Below are 24,549 nucleotides of genomic sequence, written 5' to 3'. Positions count from 1 at the left end.
CTGTACACCGATACTACGGTATGTAGCACTTGCCATGCTCTGCCTGTTATGTAGCCTACAAGAGTAGTAAGACTAGTAAGTTCGAACTTGGTTGAGCAAATTGGTGGCCTAAATAATAATGGACCTGTGCTGTTCTTTGTGCCTATTACTTCAGGGAATAGTAGCTATGGGGCTATTGCTATCACTGCCAGAGTCAGAGGTTTATAATTTCCACACGTATTACCAAGTCTTAGGCCTACATACTTACAGCATGGCACTTTGAACACCCCCCCCCCCCACACACACACACACAAACACTAAATAGCAAATAACAGATGCACAGAGAGAAGAACGCACAGATCTGCACAGTCAGTTTTATTGCTGACAAAACTGCAGACAACTTTGGAATATCACCATCTAATCGCTACTGTATAAATCCCTTTTCTTCCCCACACACGTTTACAAAGCATTGTTACATTGTTAGTTCCAGTTGCAGAATACAAAATAGGCCAACTTGATGAATTGCTCCCATCCAGTAGCCTATAGTGTCTATGTCCTTATGTCTCGGCTGAGGTTGAGTATATCGTAGCACTCCACATGGTAGTTTCTGTCGAAGGACACCACCCGGACGGACTCCCTCGACCCCTGAAATAACAAATAGACATTGTTATGATCATTTCTTACATAGCCAGTTCATAGATATTTGATGATGCCTTTATTTGTGACAAGGATGTGACAATAAAGCCCATTCTTCTTCTTCTTCTTCTTCATCTTCTTCAGGCTCACCTCAGATGGCAAAATGAGCATTCCACAAGCTTCACAAGTGGGAGCCTGGACCCTGAAACCCACGAGAAGTGTCATGGCGTCTGACAAAGAAACTCAGCAGTGAAATTGTTACAGGTGTGAGGGCATGTGAGTTGCAGTGTGTGTGTGTGTGTGGTGTGTGTGTGGTGTGTGTGTGTGTGTTTCAAGTTTCTTTAATAGTTGTCATACAGAAGTACAGAATACTTTTATACAAAATGCTTCTTACTGTTTGTGTGTGTGTGTGTGTGTGTGTGTGTGTGTGTGTGTGTGTGTGTGTGTGTGTGTGTGTGTGTGTGTGTGTGCGCAAACTAACTTTTGGTAGTCCTTGACACAGTAAACCCTGTTGTCTGGGTCTACAGTGAAGGTCCGTCCCTCCAGGCTCTCTCTGCACATGACACAGCGGAAACAGGCCGGGTGGTAGGACTTCCCAAGAGCCTGTAGGACCTGGGGAAAGATGAGAGAAAGAGAGAGCACACACACACACACACACACACACACACACACACACACACACACACACACACACACACACACACACACACACACACACACACACACACACACACACACACACACACACACACACACACACACACACACACACACACACACAGGCATGGGATGTAAATACTGTAATGAGATATTAAGTCACATATTAAGAGACCTCTCAGTTACCAGGTTGAAGCATACAGTACACCATAATTAGAACACACACGCTCTCTCTCTCTCTCTCTCTCTCTCTCTCTCTCTCTCTCTCTCTCTCTCTCTCTCTCTCTCTCTCTCTCTCTCTCTCTCTCTCTCTCTCTCTCTCTCTCTCTCTCTCTCTCTCTCTCTCTCTCTCTCTGTCCCTCTCTCTCTCCTGGACAAACTCGAGACTCACCATGTCCATTATTAGATGCCCACAGGCATTGCAGATTTCTGGGGATGGATGAACACCTGAGTACTAAAATACCAACAAAAACAAGGCTTCAGGCCTCAAAGTGCTGATGAGGAAACAAACAGTTCATTCTCTGCTCTCCTGTCACATACCATCAGAACCACATTCGGTACTTTACTACTTACCAAAAAGTCTTCCTCACAAAAGATCATCCCAGACAAAGTGTAAAAAGGCCTGCCGCTCAGCTTTTGACCTGAGTGTGAAAGAAGTCCGCTTTGAGAGAAGGAAAGAGGTGGGTACTTGACATACTTCACTGTCCGTCGCCATGATGCTATTTGACAGCGCAGTGGTGATTCATTTAAAAGAGTAAAAACGACATCATTGAATATTACAGCAGTTTAATTGTTTTGTTGGAGGTCGCCACACTAATTTCTTTGCAGATAAAAAGTCTGATTTATTTCGCCCCCTCAGGGCTTCGTCAGTGTCAATACTGACAATACAAGTGTGTCAAATACAAGGTCAAGGTCTGACAAGAAAGAGGTTTAAAAGAAAGTAAAAATAAAAGAAATATTGGAAAGGTATAAGGAGGAGGGTGAACATGACGTTTGGCATTAAAAGGAATATGTTCTATAGAATACCGGTATGTATTAACTAGTCAGACTCATGCATGTCTTGTTGAGATGCCAGGGGAATGTGGGAAGCAGAGCAATGTTACATGTTGATGTTAGGTATTAGCCATTGATGGTCAGGGTGTGGGGAATGGAAAGTCATAAGCTTAGCTTCTTCCATCCCCCTTTTCAAACCATTACATGGTGTCTGTTGTTACTGTTGTCTATTGTATTGTTTTGTGGTGGTTATTGTACTGTTTTGTGGTTGTCTTGTATTGTATAGGTTGTATAATAATAATAATAATAATAATAATAATAATAATAATAATAATAATAATAATAATAATAATAATAATAATAATAATAATAATAATAATAATAATAATAATAATAATAATAATAATAATAATAATAATAATAATAATAATAATAATAATAATAATAATAATAATAATAATAATAATAATAATAATAATAATAATAATATTGTATAATAAATGAAACTGAAATACAAGGTCATGCAGTGACACCCTGAAGCCCTGAAGAGCGAAACGTCTGACCAATAAATCAGACTTTTTTTTATCTGCGAGAAATTAGTGCGGACCTCCTCTATGCACAGACATTTGACTACCCGACTACACGACTATGCCACTAAAATAAGATAAGATATTCCTTTATTGATCCCCTTGGGGGAAATTCGGGCGTTATAGCAGCATGGGAGAGAGGGGAGGTATGGGCAGGGTAATAGTAGAAATACATAAATATAGGCAATGGAATTATAATAAAGATAAAAATAAACAGTGTAAACAATACAATTAACTTTGAATATGAGAAAGTAAACAGTGTAATCAAAGGTGCAGATAAGGGTCTGTATGCCCTATCAGTTATATTATACGTTGCAATAAATATGGGCAATAAAGAATTAGAATCTGAATATATACTATGAGTAAAGTAAAGAAAACAGTATACAGAGGTGCAGTATACACAAGGTACAAGGTATGATATATACGCCATACGTTATACGTTGTAGTCCGTGCAGACTAAGTATTCAGAAGAAAAATAAGTGCACTGGGTTTGTCATCTTCCACTGATGATACTGTCCAGGCCCTATGAAAACCGTCACTTTGAATACTCACTACAAACACTGCAGGTGAAACAGGCGTCGTGAAAGAGTTTCCCCATCGCTTTGCAGCCTTTCCCCACACCGTACACAGCTTTGCTGCATCTTACACAGCTCCCTGAGAGAGACACGTGAAAATACCATCCAATATAAACAACACAGAACACAAACTAACTCAGTCTGTACTTCGCACACTTCGCAAACTAAACTTCACCGACACTATGCTTCCTATGGTGTCTGCATGTCGTTTCGCCAACTGAAACCACAGGACCCCTGATCCGCTGTCCATTCACAAATACCGTACACACACACACACTTTGACTAGAGCTATCTTGAGCTTTAGAAAGCATAGCTTTAGAGATTCTACCTATTTTACGATATCAAATTAAACTTGCTTTACAAATTCTCCTACACAGAACCGGTATCCAATAACAAGTGGATTTAGATATCTCCCTTACCAAAGTAGAGATCTGTGCTAGTAGTCTTAGTGTCCATCTCCTGCTTTCCCCAGCTCTGACTGCTGCTGGACTCTCAGACTGTCTGGGTAGGCTGTCTAATTTTACGTGCAGTGCAGACAGCTGTAAGGGGAGCTGCTGTGTGGGTTTATGGGGTCAGTATGCAGTGCTTGTGGTCTCTCCAGGGGGGGAAATGGCTGTTTAGTCCATCGTCTCTCCAACAAGGTGACTGAGTGAGTGAGTGGTGACAGACGAGACCAACTGTTACCTCCTGAACACTCGCTGGTTTGAGCACCTTTTTTATCTTATGCTGGTTGCAGGCACAGTAGGTGGCAGGCCTACTAAACCAATGTGTTCAGAGCAGATGAAAAGAGGGAGGGGGGGGGGGGTTCTTAAAAATGTTCCACCCAAAATTGAGTACATTAGTCTCAGCCTGTAACTCAGGCTCATTCAAAGATACTGTGCATGTCCCTTTGTCATGTGGAGAGACTGACCAACACCAGGTCCACAACCCATGCATGAGTCCAGACCTCATGGGGCGACAGTGGCTTGGTAGGTAGAGTAGTCGTCTGGTAATCCGGAGGTTCCCAGTTCGATTCCTGCTCCTCCCAGGCAGTGTGTCAAAGTGTCCTTGAGCAAGACACTTAACCCCTAACTGCTCCCGATGAGCAGGTTGGCACCTTGCATGGTTGCCTCTGCTGTGAATGGGAAAAATGTGAGGAACAAATTGTAAAGCACTTTGGATAAAAGCACTATATAAATGCAGCCATTTACCTTTTGTTTGATCAACGCTGATTTAGAATATTTGAGGTGTAGTAAATGGTAAATGGCTGCATTTATATAGCGCTTTAATCCAAAGTGCTTTACACTTTGTTCCTCACATTTTACCCATTCACTCACACATTCACACACCAATGGCTGAGGCAACCATGCAAGGTGCCAACCTGCACATTGGGAGCAATTAGGGGTTAAGTGTCTTGCTCAAGGACACTTCGAAGAGGCTGCCCGGGAGGAGCAGGAATCAAACCAGGAACCTCCGGATTCCCAGACGACTGCTCTACCTCCTGAGCCACTGTCGCCCACAGTAGCAGCAGCTATGGGTTTCTGTTTGGCAGATAGAGAGCCATCGTACCTAGTCGCCTCTGAAGACAAAGTGGATTTGGAGAAGGGCAGGGACCTGTGATAAGAGAGGTATCACTTCAGTCCTCTGAGGCTTTCTTCTGATCTTATTCAGATGATGCGATACCGAGAGAGACAGGAGATGTGCACAGATGTATTGAATCAAAGTCCAACCGTTCTCTTTTGTTAATTCAAGTCTTGTTAATTATAGATACACACCAGGCCAAGCACCTGTATTCCGTTAAAGTGTTTTGGGATAGGAGTGCTGATGTGAGACCAGTTTGCTCAAAATGACGTTTTTAAGTTCATGGTGAACTGACCAATGACAGAATATGAGTAGTCATGTTCTTAGAAGGCCCATAATATTCCATGGCTAGAGATCGTAAGCGCTGACATTGGAATGCTGTATATCTGAGAATAAAGTATCTTGTATGGTCCAGTGCAGTACTGTACGGTACTACACATGTAGAACGCTTTTTAAGATATCCAGCAGAATTCTTGTATGTATTACACATTGTAATTTAATTTAATTTAATCTCAAACCTTTAGTTAAACTCAAAAGGCAACCGAGGTTTCCCTCATTTACAGTCATGTCGAGTGTACATACAGAGTTAAGCAAAACATACAGAGTTAAGCAAGAAAGGCATATAAAATCATAACAATCAGACAAGTAAGGATAAAAATCAATGAATTATAAGTCATGAATCAAAAGCTTAAGTTTGTAAAGGTACGTCTGTTAGGAGCATAAATGAGATGGGTAGTGTAAGGCAAAATAGCTCATATGAATGAAATTAAAAAGCTTTTTACTCTGGACTGTGCGCATTGTTTCTTCCCCAGAGCCATCACCTGCACCCTGAACTCTTAACATGCACTAATAATTCACCGTTCCCCCTCCTCCCACACTGTGCAACATCCTGATGTGCAATATCCACAGTGCAATACCCACCCACTACCGTCTGACACTGTGATTGTTATTTGTGTATTGTTATTCTGTATATTGTTGTTATTTTGTATATTGTACAGGACTGTAACATTGTTCTTATTATATAGTATTTAATGTTTCTGTATAGTATTTTATGTTTCTCTTTTATTACTTGTGATTTTATTACTGCACCTTAAATTCGAGTCCCAAATCTTGTTGTATGCAAATATAATGAAAATAAAGTACAATCTAATCTAATCTAATTGTGATTCCGTAGCTCCTCCTTGCTCCTCCGTTGTGTGTTGCTGCCCTCATGTGGACTGTCTTCTAGGCCTTCTATCTTATCATTGCTATTATAACAGAGTAGGCCAAGTTTTCCTATAATAGCCATATCAATAGATTGTGTCCGAATTGCCACAGACAGCACAGAGATCGTGCAGATCATTTGTTTTCCATAACCCTCCAAACAGGCCTGTAGTAAATACATCCTGAGTGGAGAGAGCAGGGAGCGGCTCACGGTGGTTGGATTGAAGGACGGGGGCTGTTGGAAGGAGTTGTTGTTCATCATCTCTCTATTTGTTCTATATGTTGAAAATACAAAAAAGCAATGCAACTGTATTCAGGTGGGGTAATTAATACAGTAGCCCTCCTTCTCTGTCACTGGCTGCTTGTCAAGGGGCATTCCCAATAACAGATGCCTCATGCCGCCCACCACCCACTCTACCAGCTGTCAGGTTTCACCAAATTTCAATGTGGCAGTGTGTATGTGTGTGTGTGTGTGTGTGTGTGTGTGAGCGCACCCACACGCATATATGTGTCTGTAAACACGTGTGTGTATGTATATGTGTGTGTATATGTTTGTGTGTATGTATACGTGTGTATATGAATGTGTATATGTTTGTGTGTATGCACATGTGTGTGTGTGTGCGTGTCTGTGTGTTGTTGAATGGTCTTGCCCCAGGGTTGTGTCTCAGGAATGCTCACGAGGCATGTGCAGGCAAGAGGGTGTCTTAATAATACCAGAGTTTATTATTCACACAGCTACAAACGTCAGCGAACACTATGCATACAGTGACGATATTATGTAGCCTATCACTGAACATTTTGCCTGACTCAACACATTTCACTAATAATGTGTCTAAGAAAATATAGCTTTCCAATTAATCACATCCACTGCCACCAAACATAGAGACAGACTGGTCTGAGTGAGTGGTTTCATGTGTTTTCTTGTGATAGTCAATTAATCCTAATCTAGTATTTTACTGTAGCCTTTTGTGTTTTTGTAATGTAGGCCACACTGTAGAATGTAGAGAGGGAATTAATGGCTCTGGTTACATCCACACACCCTCCCCCTGCCTCTATGTGGAAACATACAATTATGCCAAAAATCGTTGGCATGTTAGAATGTTTATAAATAGGGCATCCATTGTGCCAACGACGGTTGGTTGTCAGATGAGGTCCCCAATCTATCGGTTCTGCGTATCGGCTCAAGGGTGCAACAGCTAAAGGGCCCCAACCGTCAAGTTTCGACAGGTAACCAACTCTGTCCACGCCCTCCGCTGCTGGGTGAGACAGCTTGAGCCAGGTGATGTTGATCAGGAAGTTGCACCACGATGACTGACTGTCAACGCCGTAGCTAATGTTTAAAGTAAACGTGCGGTTTGTTAACAACATGCGAAGACGGTGGATTTGAGGACAATTATTAAGCTTATCATTCTCGTAATTGTATACACTTTTATTATAGGGAACATGCGGCTCTTCGCAACCTGCACCTCAGCAGCGCTCCTGGGAATTGTGATTTGGTCATTCTTCAACACGTCAGGTGAGAGTCTCTAGCGCTAAATGTTGGCAATCAAAGATTTTTTAAGCCTAATTTAAAGCAAACATATTTATGTTAAAAAAAATGTAATCAATTATGATTGAAATATAGCCTACAAATGTTCTGCAATTTTCACGTTAGGCCTACATTAGTTTAATATGATATAAGCCCATTGCGTGCAAGTTCTTCTATAGGCTACAGTTCTCCTATTGTTAAGTAGGCTTACTTCTTGTTGTTATTATTGTGTATTATGTATTATATTTTTTACCAGATGATCAGACCAAACAGCAGTGTGACACAGACATCAACAATAATACCATTGACTTGAAACGAGAGGATATACTTACATATACTCAGTCAGCAGAATGGATCATCTCCATGACTTTTAAGCCCCGGTTTAACACGATTTTCAACACATTACTGCTCTCCTAGAGGAAAGACATCAGCATGTGGACTCATTAATGATTGACCAGCAATCTGTTGTAAAGCTGGCAGACATTTCATCCACTGAAAGCAGAGCCGTTGAGCCTTTCTCTTCCCCAACAGTATACTTTGTTACTTCTGCAGAACACATATTATCTGTGGACATTAATACTGTAAAGGGCACCATTATTGTTTTCCAAGTTGCACTGGCCTGCATTATGTGACACGCCTGACACACCCATTATGCACTCTGTCACCTGAAGGCCCTTTGTGAGCGGTATTCGGCTGCGTTTACAGACCTTTTATTCTATGTCATGCAAATGCTGTGATATTGTTCTGTGTTTGTGTGGACCTCCAAAGGCCATTCCCTCCACCAGATTCAAATTCAGCTTTATTGTTGCATCTTTGTCATATTTATCATCATACAAAAAAGAGCAAGATTCTTGGGCATGACAATAAAATACACAATAGAACAATACAATACAACGGCTTGGGGAAACATCTTTGAAACATTTTGAGGAACCGCAATGGATACACCTGACCTAACTGCTTAGCAGAAGGATTAGGCTACATATGTAGGCCTACAAGTGAAGTTACTCAAACAGAGAAGTGTGGAGGCGGTCATTACCGTCCGTCACCACAGAAGACGAGTCAAATATCTCAGACACAGCAGTTCTTTATGTTTAACAAACAGCAGACTGGCTCACCTTGAGATCCCTGCTCTACCTATTCAGTGTTCCAATGACTCACGAGTTACAATGCTAATTGGGATTCGGCGAGTTTCCTCTTGGTCTGTTCCTGAGTATACACAATGACAAGCGTGCTGTCTGTCAACACCACCTTGTTTCATGGGTATATGTTTTTATTGATCAGATTCATGAAGGGAATGAGGGGATGAATGGATTGATGGCTTAATTTACAGTTGGGCGACATCACCTTTAGTATGTGATGATATTGATGTCTTTTTTAGTGTGTGGACACATGTTGTCTTTTCCTTTAGTGTGTGGACATGGTGATGTCTTCTCCTTTAGTGTGTGGACAGACACATGTTGTTGTCTTCTCCTTTAGTGTGTGGACATATTGATGTCTTCTCCTTTAGTGTGTGGACATATTGTTGTCTTCTCCTTTAGTGTGTGGACAATGGACACATTGTCGTATGACATCCTCTTTTCAGAGCCGACTCAAATTACATATTAATTTAACTGAATAGCATTGCTTGTTGTAAGTGAGGATGTCCCTTTTTATGTGAAATCCAGAGACTCGCGTTCAAACATGTGAATGGGTCTAAGCATGCTTCTCCTTCTCGTCATACCCAAGGCCCTGTGGTATTTTCAGTTACGTCTTCAGCACCCGTACATGGCTCATTGGGCAATCAAAGATCTTTGTCTTCTTATTTATGTGCGTTTTGTGATCGTGTCCATTTCTTAGCATGAGACTATAGGGCCTATTGGTCAAGCTTTACTATATTCATAGTGTGTTCGATCACACATCTTTGCATGCAAACAGGTGACTGTAATCAAATAACTGGCAATCGTAGCCATTGAGCTGTGGCATTATGTTGTATAGGTTGGCATGACATGCCATGAGAAGACTAAGCCATATAGTTGGACCATTGGTAACTATCCTTGGACACTGACCTGTTTTCCTCAGAATGTCTGCAGATGACGGTCCGACCAGACAAAGGCTCCACGGTAATGGTGTCCGCGGAGCAGTGTGCCGTGTGTACGGTCCGTGGTGTGAACGACACAGAGACCTCCTGCCGGCCCTCCCTGACTCTGGTGTCCGAAGAAGACGTCAACCTGCTCTTTAACTGTTCCCAACCGATCGATCAGGCTTACACCGTCGAGATTAGCAGGAGTATTGGTAAGTGTGGAGATGGTTTGGTAGATCCCTAGCCCAGTATCAAGACTGTAGTATTGATAAGTAGATACGTGTTAATGATCTTGCAAATACCACACATTCTTTTTTTCAGTTATTTTAATAAAGTTAAAGTTCATAGAATAGCATCATGATTCATACTCGATAGATATGAAATTGTCGTTGTTGTATAGTTTAAACCAAGCCAAAATCTACCCTCCGTTCTTGGCTTGTTAAACTGGTTCTGGCTTGTTCTCGTGATTGTAACTTGTTTGTATTTGATCCAGAGTGCACCCAGGACTCCTGCAGCCCCACAAGAGGAGAAGCTCAGTCTTCCTTCCTCACAGAGTTTGTGAGAACCTTCAGCTGGGACCTGAAGGCACCCGAAAAGACCGTCTTGGGAGTAGATGTCCTTGGGGACGGACTCAAAGAGATGTCCGAACCGACGGCATGTCCAGATGGGTACCAGTACTCCGTAACCAGAGCGAAACCTAAGGGCGGGGTCCAAACGCAAGCCTACTGTAGAGGAGGCTCCGTGACCCATCTAGACCTTCCCAATCAAGTCACGATATCTCTACAAGTTAAACCCAATGCAGTGTTGTTGGATGTTGTATTCACTGTCACTGCCAAGCCACTAAGTAAGGACATATTCAAGCTACATTATGTTGTCCTTTTATATTTGGGGAATCCGTCGAGAACAAAATACCTCTTGTCAGAAGAGAGCCTTGCCGATATCTGCCATGTAGTACCATACTCATTCATAACATAATTGCTTTCAGTCTAATAATGTTTCTTAGGGATTTTGTCTTACCCTATTTCTCTCCCTCCCTCCCTCCCTCCCTCCCTCCCTCCCTCCCTCAGAGGGCCGAATGATGGCTGTAACCGCTGACCCTGGTACTACGGTGGCCATCAACATGGTGAGTGATGAAATGGAGTGTAACGTGTGCACAACAGGTGGTTCCGATCCCACCTGCAGCCCCACAGAACTGACCCTGACAAACCCCCAAAACACGTCCCTGGAGTTCAGCTGCCCTCAGCCTCAGGATGTGTTCAGTGTCCAGGTCAAGAAGAACATAGGTGAGACGGTAGATCTGGAAACGATACCTGACCGTGTCAACGTTTTTAGCTGGATGAAAATTAAACCAAAGTAAATGACGACGCATAACGGCTGCTTTCCTTTTCTCCATCCAGAATGCACCAAGAAGTCGTGCAGCCCAGCGATGGGAGCAGTTGAGCCCGGGCTCTTCTCAGAGTTCCCCAGAATCCTCTCGTGGGACCTGACCGTACCGGAGAAGACTGTACTCTCCTTGGATTTCCCCGGGAGTGGTCTGAAGGAAAAGACGACGGCGGGGAAATGCGAGGACGGCTACCAGTACTCTGTTAGTACGACTGATGGTGAAGGAGAGGTCCGAGCTCAGGACTACTGCAGAGCTGGGCCCGTGTCTCATCTGGATATGCTGGGCAAGGCCACTGTGACTATAGACGTCCCTAAAGGAGGAGAACTGGACTCTCCTGCGTTCACTGCCAATGCAATGCCCAGAAGTAAGTCCCTCAAACCTTCCATTCCCAGAGGAGGAATATTTTATACAGTTTTAAAATCAAATTTTTCATAACGTTTTGAACACATCCTTTAAACCCTTAAAACAAATAAATCCTTAAAAAAAAGAAAAGGAAAATGTCGTACAAATAGAAAATGTCAAAGCGTTAATCACTTCCAGTTGGAACTCATGGGAGACTAAAGCAACCTTAACGTTAACAGTGTTGCTACATGGTTAGGTCTGATCATTATCTCACCCTTCCGTTTCTTTCCTGTTCAGAGGGCAGATCGATGTCCGTGACCCCCGACCCCAACACCATCGTCATCGTCAGCCGGGAGAGCAAGGAGCCGGAGTGCAGTGTGTGTGTAGGGCTGGAGCCCACGCAGACGTGCCACCTCAAAGAGCTAGTCCTGAGAGACGCCAGGAACACCTCTGTGGAGTTCAGCTGCCCACAACCTCAGGACGTCTTCAGTGTGGAGATCAACAGGGAGATTGGTGAGAGGCTAACCTGGGTACCAGATCATACAATGTAAAGATACTAGCTTGGCATATGGGAATCAAGAGTTTTTGTTGTCCTTTCACTTTCCATTTTTCATATAGTTAGTTAGCTGTACTATGACCGACTCCTTCCGTCCTCCAGACTGCACCGAGATCGTCTGCAGTGGCAACATCGTCCAGGTCGAGTCTTCCTTCTTCCCAGACTTCAACAGGACCTTCACCTGGGATCTGAAGGTTCCGTCCACGCGGACCTTCCAACTGGACTTCCCAACGCCGGGAATGCGACAGATTCCCAACGAAGACGCCTGTCCAGACAAGCACACGTACACCATTGTCACCTACCAGCGCAGTGGGATCGCCACCATCGGCACCTACTGTCGAGGCGGCGCCATCGGCACGGTCCAGGTGCGCTATAAGGGCCGTGTGTCCCTGGAGGTGCCTGGAGACAGGAAGATGGAACCTGTAGACTTCAAGGTCACGGTTGGGCCTGTGACCGACGGTAAGTGTTGTTGAATGGCAGAATTAATACCTATATATACACATTATGTATTACTGGCTTTCTCTTTCACAACATCACATGAAGTTGTGATGATGGCTACATGGGTAGAGCTCCGGACTCATGGTCGGAAGATCACAGGTTCGAGCCCCAGTCAAGGCCATTGTTGTAAAGTGGTGTTGTTGTCCATCAGAGAGCACTCTGTCCTCTGGACTTGTCAGTAACAATGCCCCTGTTACAGTGATGGGGACACCATACAGTTTGCGAGTGCCGTCCTTCAGATGATGACATCACGATGATGCTAAACCGAGGTCTCAACTGAATTTGGCCGTTAAAGAGCAGGGGGTTCCCTGATGTTCTTGGGCCAAATTCCCAATCAGGTCTCTGACATCAAGGCCACCTAATGACCCCCCCCCCCATAATTGGCTGATATCAATCCCTGTCTCCTGAGCCGTTCAGCCATTGTGTAGTGTGATGTGTGCCGGGTGCCAGTGTATGGCAGCCATTGAGCCTGCATAGTGGTGGTGAATGAGGCAATATCCACCCTACATTGTGGGGAGCGCTTTTGAGTCTCTACAAAGGGCTATATAAATGCAATGATCATTCATTCATGATTTTTTACAAAGAATTTTTGCAACCTTCTTGGCATTCATCTGATCCACCGTATCCTCTCCCTCCCCCCTCCCTCTCTCACCACCAGTGCTGGCAATCTTGAAAGTCGACCTACCGCGAGGTGTGTCGGACACGGACTTCATCACGGCCAACTACCCCAGAGATTTCCCCAGCGACGAGCAGACGGGGTGGGACTTTGCGGTGCCCGGGATGCACAACTACACTGTGCGCTTCCTGGGCCACACGGCGCCGGAGTGTCTCGATAAGGAAGTGAGTGTGGAGTATCGGAAGGAGGAGGACGCAAAGGTGACCCGGTTGACTCTGACGGACCGCCAGCCGGAGCACAAGCAGGGCGACTTCCACATGTCTCTGTCCAACTGTCGGACCAACAGGACGCTGACAGGACTCACCCTGAACTTCAGGGTCTCGGTGATGAGGAGCGGCCATCCAGGTAACTTGAGATGTTTTCACTATACATTTATATTTACATTTAGTCATTTAGCTGACGCTTTTATCCAAAGCGACTTACAAGTTCTGTACGACATCAGGAAGGGCACAACTCTATCAGCTGAGTAACAATGTTCATCAAAGTGTTGAGTGCTAGTGTAGGTTAGTATATTAGGACAAGTGCATGACAGTAAGGTTAGTTAGGGTTAGATTTTTTAAATTATATATATATATATATTTTTTTAAATTAATTAATTAATATTATATTTATTTATATATATATTTGGGTATGTATGCGAGATTGGTGTAATGGCATGTGTTTCATCACAAGGAGCGATAATCCAAGTCATTGAGGTGCTACCATTATACCATACATGCTCAATTGATCTGGATCTATGAATATTACACCACACCATCACAAGTCAAGTCATGTAATTCTGATGCAAATAAAAGTTTTTCTCCCCCTCTAAAGTACTATACACTGTGTACATTTTATACCCGTCTGGCTTGTTTTTCCTGTTCAGTTCTTTGTACGGTGGATCTCAAGGGGGAGGAAGATATATCCGTGCAGATAGAGAAGATTGGGTCTGATCCCTACTGTGAGATCCGCATAGATCACTCTGCAGTCCAAGAGAAGATCAACGTGGCCCCGGGCACCGCGGCCAGCCTCTCCTTCCTCGACTGTACCAACGAAGATCTGCGCCTGACTGCTAGTAAAACTATTGGTGAGATTCCTTTCATTGTGCAAAGCCAAGGAGATCTGTTTCAGTGAATACAGGTTTTTCAGAACGTCCTGAATAATGAAGGGATTGAATGTACTAAAATGAGCTGAGCTGAGGTTGGTGACTCACTCAAAGTGCCTTGGTTACAAAAAACGTGGTCACTTTCATGTCTCTGCTTACATCTTTTTCAGCACACACAAAAAAACCTCTGTATTTGTATCCGGGCTGGCGTGTGAGCCCATTCTAACTGACGATGTCATCGTGTGCTTGTGAATAACAGGGTGCCCGAGCTTGGACACCTGCTCTGTGGACGGCATTCTCCTCACCATGCCCAAGCTAGCATCCTGCCTGCCCATGCCCCTCCACAGCTTCACCTGGCACCTCGATATCCCGGAGCACGCCACGGTGGAGCTGCTGTACCCCACCGGCCTCCACCAGTCCCTGCCTGGTGAAGAGTGTAACGGTACCTTCTCCCTACACGTGGCCTGGGAGGATGGGTCTTCGATAGGGGACTTCTGTCCCAAAGGAATCGTCAAGAAGGTCCAGGTGCACGGCAACATCTCTGTCACGGCCAAAGCGCGGGACTTCAGCAAGACCAGGGGCGCTTTTCTCAACGTCTCCTTCAGCGAGGAAATCTCAGGTATCTTGGCTGATTTTATTTTGTTATTAATATATATATGTTTGTGTGTGTATATATTTGTACTGTTGGGGCTTCTTGGACCAGATCGACATTGTAAATAAGAAACCTGTTCTTAATGTTTTATCTGGCTAAATAAAGGTAAAATAAAAATATACAGTGTGATGTCTTCTGACATTACTGGCCCTTTTCTTTTCTTCTGACTTACTGTACTGTAATGATATTCAAACGGAGCATCTTCTTTCATTCATAATAATGCACCAGGGGGCACTAAGGTACAGCAGCACAAGGCCCTTGCAGTGATGGCAATTGGCCCCCCACCCTCTTTTCTTTCAGTGGAACTACCTTATGGCCAAAGGGCCTCAAACGTCAATATAACTAACTGTGTGAGTGGGAAGCAGCAAGGTGTTACTGAAAAGGAGCAAGGGAGCTCAATCTACCCTCTCTGGGCTGATGGCGTTTAAAGGCCCAATCGCTGACGTGACCTATCTTAATGGGTCGCTCCACCACCAAAAATAAGAAATGGGAACGAAGATGTGTTTTCATTCTGTAGTCGATTGACTGAGCTCTTGATACAAGGGCTGACACTAGACAACACATAAGAATATTAGTGTTTAATTATATTTTTTGTAAAAGGTTTGTTTGCGTTGGTACTCTTCCAGAATGCACTGTATGTGAATGTACCCCACCTTAAAGGAACATGCCAACATGGGATATGCGCTTACCATCTTCTCAAGAGTCCTCTCTGTGCGTTCAGTCGCTGCAAGCTAGCCTAGCTTAACACAAATGAAAAGGTACGGATCAGCTAACCCAGCTGTTGGCCAAAAACACCTCCCCCGGAGTTTTAAGCTAGGCTAGCTGATCAGTATCCGCTTCCATTGATTTGTGCTAAGCTAGGCTAGCTTGCAGTCGGATAGCTTTCTGGTATTTGTTTTCTATCTTCTTGTCCGACTCTGGAAGACTGTAATCACATTTCCCATAATATTGCCATGTTTGTTTAACATGGTTAAAAGGGCTGCATTGGGCTTTCCAAAAAAGGATAAATCATTTCCCCACTTTTCAGAGAGCATCATTTACAGAGTCAGTCCTAAGGCGTTCTCTCCGGCCCTGCTGGCCACTCCCAACTGGCCTGACGGTATGAAGCCTTTCTCCACCGTGTCCTGGATCATCTCCCTGACCAACCAGTACCGCGCCGAGCTGCAGTTCGTCAACATCAGTCAGCCCAAATGTGGCCTGAGGCACACGAGCATCAAGGTCCAGACCCTGGGTTCCGAGGAGGAGATGCTGAGTCGCCGGGAGGATGAGGAGGAGGAGGACAAGCTGCTTGTCCCCGAGAGCTTCTACCTCAACATGTCCAACTGTGAGCCGGAGGAGGGACACTTTGGAGCTGTGGCTAAAGTCACTCTGCAGAAGAAGAGCAGTAAGTGTACACTAATAAAAATGGTGCATTCATGTCTAGATTCATATTCTATCCTGTAGTAGTAGTAGTAGTTTATTCAGTCATCATCTCACACAATACAATATACACCATTTAACTATTTGATTTTACAGTGACTGAAAAGGTACAGACTGAAGCATAATGCTTATATATGCCTGTCCTATATTCTTAACAAAAATGACAAAAATGAAGACTCAAACAGTATTCTAAAAGAAAATAGCAAAAAAAAACAGTATTATTCACTCTTGTAGTTTTCAAAAATAGCTTTACAAACCATTTTCTTAAAAACCAAAAGCGAATTACTCATTCTTAACTGTATATCAGCATTGTTCCACAAGTTAACCCCAATAATGGAAATACACCTCCTTTTAATCCCTTTCTTAGCTTTTTGAACAGTAAATTTACAAATATCTCTCAAACGGCGGTTAGGTGGCGTAGCGGAGATTGCGTTCGTCACCAACCCCGGAGCTGTGAGCTGTTCGAATCCAGCTCACAGCTCCGGGGTTGTCACCAGCTTGGCTGGCCGTTCACACTAATACAATTGGCTGTATTAGAGGGTGGGAGAAGCTGGCGGGGTGGGTCCGGGTCGTTGTAAACAGCGACTCCTACAGTTCGGTCGGGGCGCCTGCTAAGCGCGGATAGGACCTGAGTGGGATAGTGTGATCCTTCCACACGCTACGCCCTCTCAGGGAGGATCCGCGCTGCCAGGTGAAAAGAAGCGGTTGATTGGCTGGACGTGTGTCGGAGGAAGCACGTGATAGCCTCCACTCTCCCAGATGATCTGACTGTGGGGGGTAAGTGCGCAGCGACCAGGAAGGGGATTGGGAATTGGCATACGACTAACATTGGGATGGGAGAAAATCGGAGGAAAATGGGGGGGGAAAAAGATCAAAAAAAAAAAAAAACATATCTCTCAAATCATATTTTCTTTCATGTATTGAAAAAAACCTTTGCACCCCGTCTGGGAGTAACTTTGCTTTAGCTCTGTACATTATTTGCATAGTTTTATAATAAACATTATTAAATTTCATAATATGAGACTTTATAAACAATGGATTTGTGTGTTCATAGTAACCAGCCTTGTAAAGGTTCCGAATGGCCCGCTTTTGCAGTAAGACTATTGGCTTTACTGTATTTTTAAATGTCGACCCCCATACTTCCACACAGTAAGATATGTAAGGAAGTATAAGTGAGCAGTAAATGATGTGCAAGGCTTTGTAGTTTAATATATCCTTACATTTATACAATATTGCTACTGACTTAGATATTTTTCCTTGAATATAGTTAACATGTTTCCATGTTATTTTCTGGTCAATAACTACCCCTAGACATTTTTATCTCAGAAACTTTCTATTTTTACATCACATATTTTTTACTCTATATCCCCCTCTATTTCTTTTCGATTACCAAAAACCATACATTTTGTTTTCTTAATATTGAGAGACAATTTATTAACATCAAACCAAGTTTTGAGAATTTCAAGCGCTCTTTCAATATCAAACAAAAGTTCCTTTAAATTATTTCCTGAGCAATATACATTTGCTTTACAAAGCGCTTTACAATTTAGTTCCTCACATTTTACCCATTCACTCACACATTCACACAACGATGGCCGAGGCAACCATGCAAGGTGCCAACCTGCTCATCGGGAGCAGTTAGGGGTTAAGCGTCTCGCTCAAGGACACTTCGACACGCAGCCCGGGAGGAGTGGGAACCTCAGGATTACCAGACGACTGCTGGTACCTCCCGAGCCACTGTCGCCCTGGGCTTGCTATAGTCTGGAAATTATTGGGATGTCTTTTCAATGCATATTTCAGTCTAATTCATTATTGTTGTTGGACCATAATTAAGAGAAGCAAACAGGGGTGGGGGTAGAGGGGTGACCTTTGCACATGTCTTTATATAATATATACCGTAATTCCTCTAATAGTAACCGGTATTCAATTAAAAACCGGGTCTCTATTAATGACCGGGTGCGCTATTGAGCTAAGCAATTATAAGCCGGCCTCCTAATACAAGCCGGGTATATTTTGTTATTGTTGTTATATGCTGGCCTGGCTGTGCAGTAAATACCATATAATGGTATGGTGTTAATGTTTACCAAGAGAGTAAGCCTACCTCAGAATTGTATAAAACGAAGTTATTATTATTATTATTATACCAGTATTGTGATTGCACTATTTTACTTTATTTAACTTTTTTTGACCACCTGTAATTGCACTGTTTACTACCGTATTTCATACAGTACTTGGTTTCAATAAATGAACCCAGTACATTTTACTGGGTTCAAACTGACACAAAATGTTGATTTATTCATTATGATCCGTTTGAAAATTAGAAATATAGGCCTCTCTCTTATACAGGCCTCCTCCTAATACAAGCCTGGTATCCGCTACAGTTGAAACAAATACAAGCCGGGGTTACTATTAGAGGAATTACGGTAGTTACCAGTGGCTTTTCATTGTTTTTACAGATCTCCTTGCCATCATCCTTGGGATAGTGGGCGCTCTGTTGGTCCTTGCACTCATAGTTCTGGCAGTTGTGTGCTTTGTCTCAAAGTGAGTATGCCAGTACTTGACAGTTGACACTATTCCAACTGTCCTTTCTGTGTGATGCCCAGTTTATCTTGCTCCGTCTATTGTGCTCTTTTGCATGTGCCAAGATATTGTTATCTGCACATGTTTTGCTATGTTTGGTTTGGAGGGGTGTGGCGAGTTGTGTTGTGTATATACTGTGGAATTTCCCTATCTCAAACCCCGCCCTCTTTTCTTGATCCTCTAATCACAATTGTTGCTTGAGGGAAGGTCAAACCTTTGATGACTCTTGATGTGCTTTCATTCCACTCACAGAGCGTATTGTTTTGAATGACTCTTTATCTTTATCTGACGTTGAAACAGGAAAAAGAAGGGAAAGATGAACATGGAGTCGTCCATCTACATCGGCAAAGGGAACATCTTCCTCCCCGGTAACGGACAGTTCCCCAAAGCCCGCTCGGACAACGAGTCTCACATCTACACCTCCATAGACGAGACGATGGTGTACGGCCACCTGCTGCGCGACTCCACTTACGGGGACGCCATCCAGGAAAACTTCAACGGAATGATGGATTCCTATCGGACATTCATGGGGCCCGCGGAGGAACAGCCCCCCGGGACGTCGGAGCCCGAGGTCAAGCCGGAGGCCGACAACGACCGCTACCGGACCTTCTTGGACCCCGCGGAGAGCTTCCTCCCGCCCCGTCCCCGCACCCCCATCGACCGCCAGGACAGTATGGGCTTCGAGGACCGCAGGATGGTGGACAACGAGCTGTACACGTTCAAGAGCACCGGGGACTTTAACACTATTCGTCTCTCTGGCGTAGACCAAGAACCACAGCCGGGGATTGACACAGTGAGCGAAGAGTCCCTGTAGCCCGAGTGTTGAACTGTGTGATGGACCAAATGTTACTCACTTGTTGTGTTGTCACATAAACACTTCGCTGTCCCCCGGGGGTTTGCTCCTCTAGTGGGGGGTAATGTGACTAGAGCAGTGCCTATAGCACACTCAGGGAATCTGGGAGTGGCGAGCTTCAGTGACCTGGACAAGGTCATCAGGCTGAACAGAACTGCCAATGCAGCTGCTCATTTTTAAAGATTGTACAATAATAGCTCTAATTTTCCTTTTGTGACTTGATGTTTCCTTGAGAGTGATTTTAATCGCATTCCCTCATAATGGATAAACTGATAGGAGTATTCACATTATGATCTTCCTGTGCTCCAGGACAGTTCAGTATTTGTGAACACGCACTGCACTCTCCTAAAGCTAGAAATCGGAGAGAGAAGCCTCCAATCGGTGATGTCAAATCTGGGGCTGCTCCATAGACAATGAATGGGGCTCTGAGTTTATAAAATGATTGTGTGAACTCTTACACTCAAATTAGGTTTATATTCTAACATTGCTAGAAGATCTGGACCAGAATTTAATGTAAGGGTTCAGAGAGGGCTCTCACTCATATTTCTAGCTTTAGGAGAGAGTGGTGCGTGTTTACAAATACTGACTGAACTGTCCTGGGGCACAGGAAGAACATAATGTGAATTCTTAAAATGAGTGGTATTCCCCTTTAAAGACCTGTGTTGCATCAGTTTAGGAGTAGTTATTAGAGGAAGGGGGGCAACTTTTTAGTACCTTTTGCTGTTTTCAATGAATTTTTTTCCAATGTTTCTTTTTTTATTATTAAAGGGACACTTCACCAAAAGCAATGCTTTTTTTGCACACATTAGTTAAGTTTGACAGTTATTGAGAGTAAATTAGTTTGAATATGGCCACCAGTGATGTCATCAGGGACATTCAATCCTTTGTTGTATTAACCTCTTAACTCATTCACCGCCAGCCATTAGACGGGCCCCGTTGTAGCACTGCCATGCTTTAAAAGATAGAAGTGCTTCACCTTGTCTGTAGAGCTATAACTATATTATAGCTATGGATACAATACTATGGCCCATTTGACATCAACTATCGTTCAATATGTGAAAAAGAATACATTTTTCCATCCATAGGTTCCTGTGTTATACCGTGGTGACTAAGTATAGTTATAGCGTGGTCTGGGGTCATTCCCGAAAGGCTGAGTAATAGCCTTATACGTCAATTCTACTATAAGTATAAACGTTGCCGTTTCTTGCCTGTACACGCTACTATTCCCAAACCAAATCTATATCATCGTTTTTTGATACTTTGATCGTCGCCAACGGCATACGTTGTGGAGTAACGTTACACACACATGTTGCGATCGAGGTGAAGACATGGTTGGATCAACGCAGGATTGATATCATATAGCCCTTACCTTCACTAGGATGTACCCCAAAAATAATATTCCAAATATCTGATCGCGAGTCCCAGTATTGGTGTTGATCATGTCGCCAACATAATCCACCACACATCATGCATCGGGAGCATTTGGCGCTTCTCAATCCGCTCCATTCGCCCGACAAAGAAAAGTGCCCCCGGAGACATTTGGCCATTACACAGGCCAAGATACAAGGTTTCAAAGGGTTCTCGATACCGCCGTCTAGCTGGATGCGGCCGGTATTGCACTTTGGTGATCTCAGACTCATTCCCTATGGTAACACCAAGGTCCCTGGATGAATAATGAATAAAAATATCGGAAAAAAAGGAAAAACGATCAAATAACGAGTATACTCGTTGTTGGCGTTCAAGCGTTGGCTCCCAATAACGAGTATACTCGTTGTTGGCGGGGAATGTGTTAAGACTGACGGGTCCGGTACCGGACCCAACCCATAAATCCATGTCTACAGACTGTATGAATAAAAGTTGAGTTTTTCTTATTCAAATGTAGCCAAGAGTAAAGACCCTAATCCTGTCAAAACAGCAGTCATGGTGTATATTTTCAACAATACGTTTGTTTACCAATAGGTTAAAGTGTTATTAATGAAATATCAGTTTAGGAATTGTATTCATAAGCTAGCGAATTTTGACAGGAAATAAATGTGAGTGGCCATTTTGTTGTAGTCATTATGATGAAGGACACTCCGGTCTTTCAATGAGTGTTGGAATTTTTTAAAACCAACACTACCCAGCTCAAGCCAGCTACTGTACAGCAAATGATTTGTGGATTTCTTTTCTCTTATTTTTCAGGATTATCTACCACAAAACTGAACGTTATTGGCATAAATTAGAACGCAGTTAGTTTATCTACCTTTCTGTGAACATTTAGCAAAAATTCGCGTTACAATCCGAATTCAAAATGGTGGACCAGTCTCCATAATAAGAAAGTAACTATTTACAGTAGATTTCATTCACGGTTCCTGCTGCACACCTGGTGATACTAAATCCAAATTGAACTGTCATTGGAAAGAGTAGATTTGGCCCGATCCATAGATGTGCAACATGGCTATTGTTTCATCACAATTTACTCAAGCCTAGTAACAGACATGGTTTGGTTTAAACCTGTGTTTTTCAACCAGTGGGTCGGGACCCTAAAGTGTTTTGTGGGACTCTTGACATGCATGGATAATGGGTGCCAGCACCCAAACGGACTTTATTTGTGTTTTCAGCAATATTAAGAAACACCCAATAAGCATAAACAAAGATACGCCTCTTATGGTTTCTATTAAATTAACATACAATAGGCCAATTAACATACAATAGGCCAGTGACGCTCTTGTCCCCATTCCCTCCAAAACAATCTTCTTTCCTTAGCCTAATTATTGTTACTCACTGCTGTGTTACAGGCAGAATGTTCCGACTGTTTCCAGGACTACTGGTATAGGACACATGTAGTGTCACACCAGCAGAATCTGGCTTTGAAATCTATGTACACAATTTTACCATTTAATTGTTGACCTTGAAGCTACATTAGCAATAGACAACAATTTGTTCAGATGGGTCAGCACAAGTCAGGCTGCTCAAACATTATCTGTGGGGTCCCTCAAGGGTCAGTTTTAGAACCCAAATGATTCATCTTATACATCAACGATATCTGCAAAGTGTCTAAAATACTGAAATGTGTTGTCTTCGCAGATGATACAAATATCTTATGCTCTGGGGTTGACCTGCAACAGCTATTAGAAGTAGCCAATACAGAATTTTCCAAATTAAAATGTTGGTTTGATGAAAATAAGTTATCACTGAATCTGAGCAAAACTAAAGTAATGCTATTTGGAAATCATAAAACAAGTATAGAAATATTTATGGAAATTGATTATGTTAAAATTGATAGTGTATGAGATCAAGTTTCTGGGCATCATAGTGGACCACAAGCTCTGCTGGAAACCCCACATAGGACACTTGTGCTCAAAGATATCCAGAAGTGTTGGAATATTGCAAAACAAGACAGTTTTTTAACCAGAGGGCACTTTACACCTTATACTGCACACTTATTGTACCTTACATGTCATATTGTATTGAAGATTGGGGAAACACCTACAAAACCAACCTACAAAAGATCTGCACATTACAGAAAAGAGCGATAAGGATAGTCCATCATGCCGGTTATCGAGATCACACTAACCTTCTGTTTTTTAAAGAATAAAATTTTGAAATTCACTGACCTGGTTAAATTCAAAACAGCGCAAATTATGTTTAAAGTAATCAATAATACAGTGCCTAGTAACATTCAGAAAATGTTCACAGGCAGAGATGGTATCTACGGGTTAAAAGGGAAACTGCTCCTAAAACACCCTTGAAGCAAATGGGCATCTCGGTCTGTGGGGTGTCACTATGGAACAGCCTTCATGAGACGTTAAAAATGAGTAAAAATATTAGAACATTTCAAAGCAGTTATAAACAAACATTCTTAAACAAATACATGAAAGGAAAATCTAGAGTAGTACTGTTACTTCTTATGATTATGACATATTCTATTCCTTGCAAATATTGCTTTCTTTTCTTCTCTCCGTTTTCTTTTTCTTTTTTTATCATTTACTATAGATAGAGAGCAAGAATCTGTAAATTGTGTGATGTAAGGAAGGGGCAAGACTAGATAAGCACTGCTTCTTTCTGCCCCTTCTCGAACCAAATTCTATGTTTTGGTTTCTTTTTATTTTGTATACGTATATGTGTTTGTATGTATGTGTATGTAGATATGTGTATGTATGTATATTGTTTTAGCTTTTATAAATTTGTTGTGATAGTTATGTGTGTTGGTTCGAGATTAATAAAAATCTATAAAAAAAGAAAATCTAACCTTTTTCCAGAAATTACACATTATCAGCAGACTTAGAACAATTTCACAGAGGTACTTGTTTTCATAGTTTTTCGCTGATAAATGGAAAGGATTACTATTTAATACAATGATTTGATTTGATTTGAAGTCTTTATTTCGAACATGCAATGAATACAACAAACAATAACAAAAAAAGAAAAACAACTCAATCTGCATGTTCGAAAAGGAGTAGGAAGAAGTATACACTTATTTAATCCTACCCCTTTTCCACTACTCAAATGAGTGTACTATTTTAAACATAAAAAAGAAAAGAAAAAGAAAAATATATATATATATGCAAAACAAAAACTATATATGTATAAAATAAAATAAAAATGTGAACACCCGTGAATATCAAGTCCCTTCCTCATCCCTGTACCTTGTGAACATAATTTCCTTATACATCAGTTTGAATTGTCTCATGTTTGGACATTGCTTTAGCACCACATTTAGACTGTTCCACAGTTTCACTCCACATA

The 24,549-nt window shown here is 42.6% G+C and overlaps 2 protein-coding genes across 2 annotated transcripts; one reads left to right on the top strand and one right to left on the bottom strand.

The window, feature by feature from the left end:
* Positions 1 to 431: 431 nt before the first annotated feature.
* On the bottom strand, positions 432 to 8,079 carry limd1b (LIM domains containing 1b). The gene is made up of 7 exons (XM_084313680.1): positions 8,051 to 8,079; positions 3,405 to 3,506; positions 1,846 to 1,913; positions 1,664 to 1,726; positions 1,097 to 1,227; positions 766 to 817; positions 432 to 624 (listed from the first exon to the last, which is right to left on the bottom strand). Exons 2-7 carry the CDS (start codon positions 3,448 to 3,450, stop codon positions 529 to 531), a joined length of 456 nt encoding a protein of 151 aa, XP_084169806.1. The 5' UTR covers positions 3,451 to 3,506; positions 8,051 to 8,079; the 3' UTR covers positions 432 to 528.
* On the top strand, positions 7,476 to 20,622 carry cdcp1b (CUB domain containing protein 1b). The gene is made up of 13 exons (XM_084313679.1): positions 7,476 to 7,706; positions 9,777 to 9,989; positions 10,271 to 10,621; positions 10,845 to 11,060; positions 11,175 to 11,525; positions 11,801 to 12,016; positions 12,162 to 12,518; positions 13,216 to 13,578; positions 14,099 to 14,299; positions 14,577 to 14,936; positions 15,997 to 16,353; positions 18,845 to 18,929; positions 19,269 to 20,622. Exons 1-13 carry the CDS (start codon positions 7,634 to 7,636, stop codon positions 19,780 to 19,782), a joined length of 3,657 nt encoding a protein of 1,218 aa, XP_084169805.1. The 5' UTR covers positions 7,476 to 7,633; the 3' UTR covers positions 19,783 to 20,622.
* Positions 20,623 to 24,549: the final 3,927 nt, after the last annotated feature.

The sequence above is a fragment of the Notolepis coatsorum genome (genome assembly GCF_963971535.1).
Source record: "Notolepis coatsorum genome assembly, chromosome: 4".
NCBI lineage: Eukaryota > Metazoa > Chordata > Actinopteri > Aulopiformes > Paralepididae > Notolepis > Notolepis coatsorum.
The sequence above is the reverse complement of the archived record's forward strand: the minus strand, read 5'-3'. Positions and strand labels throughout refer to the sequence as shown.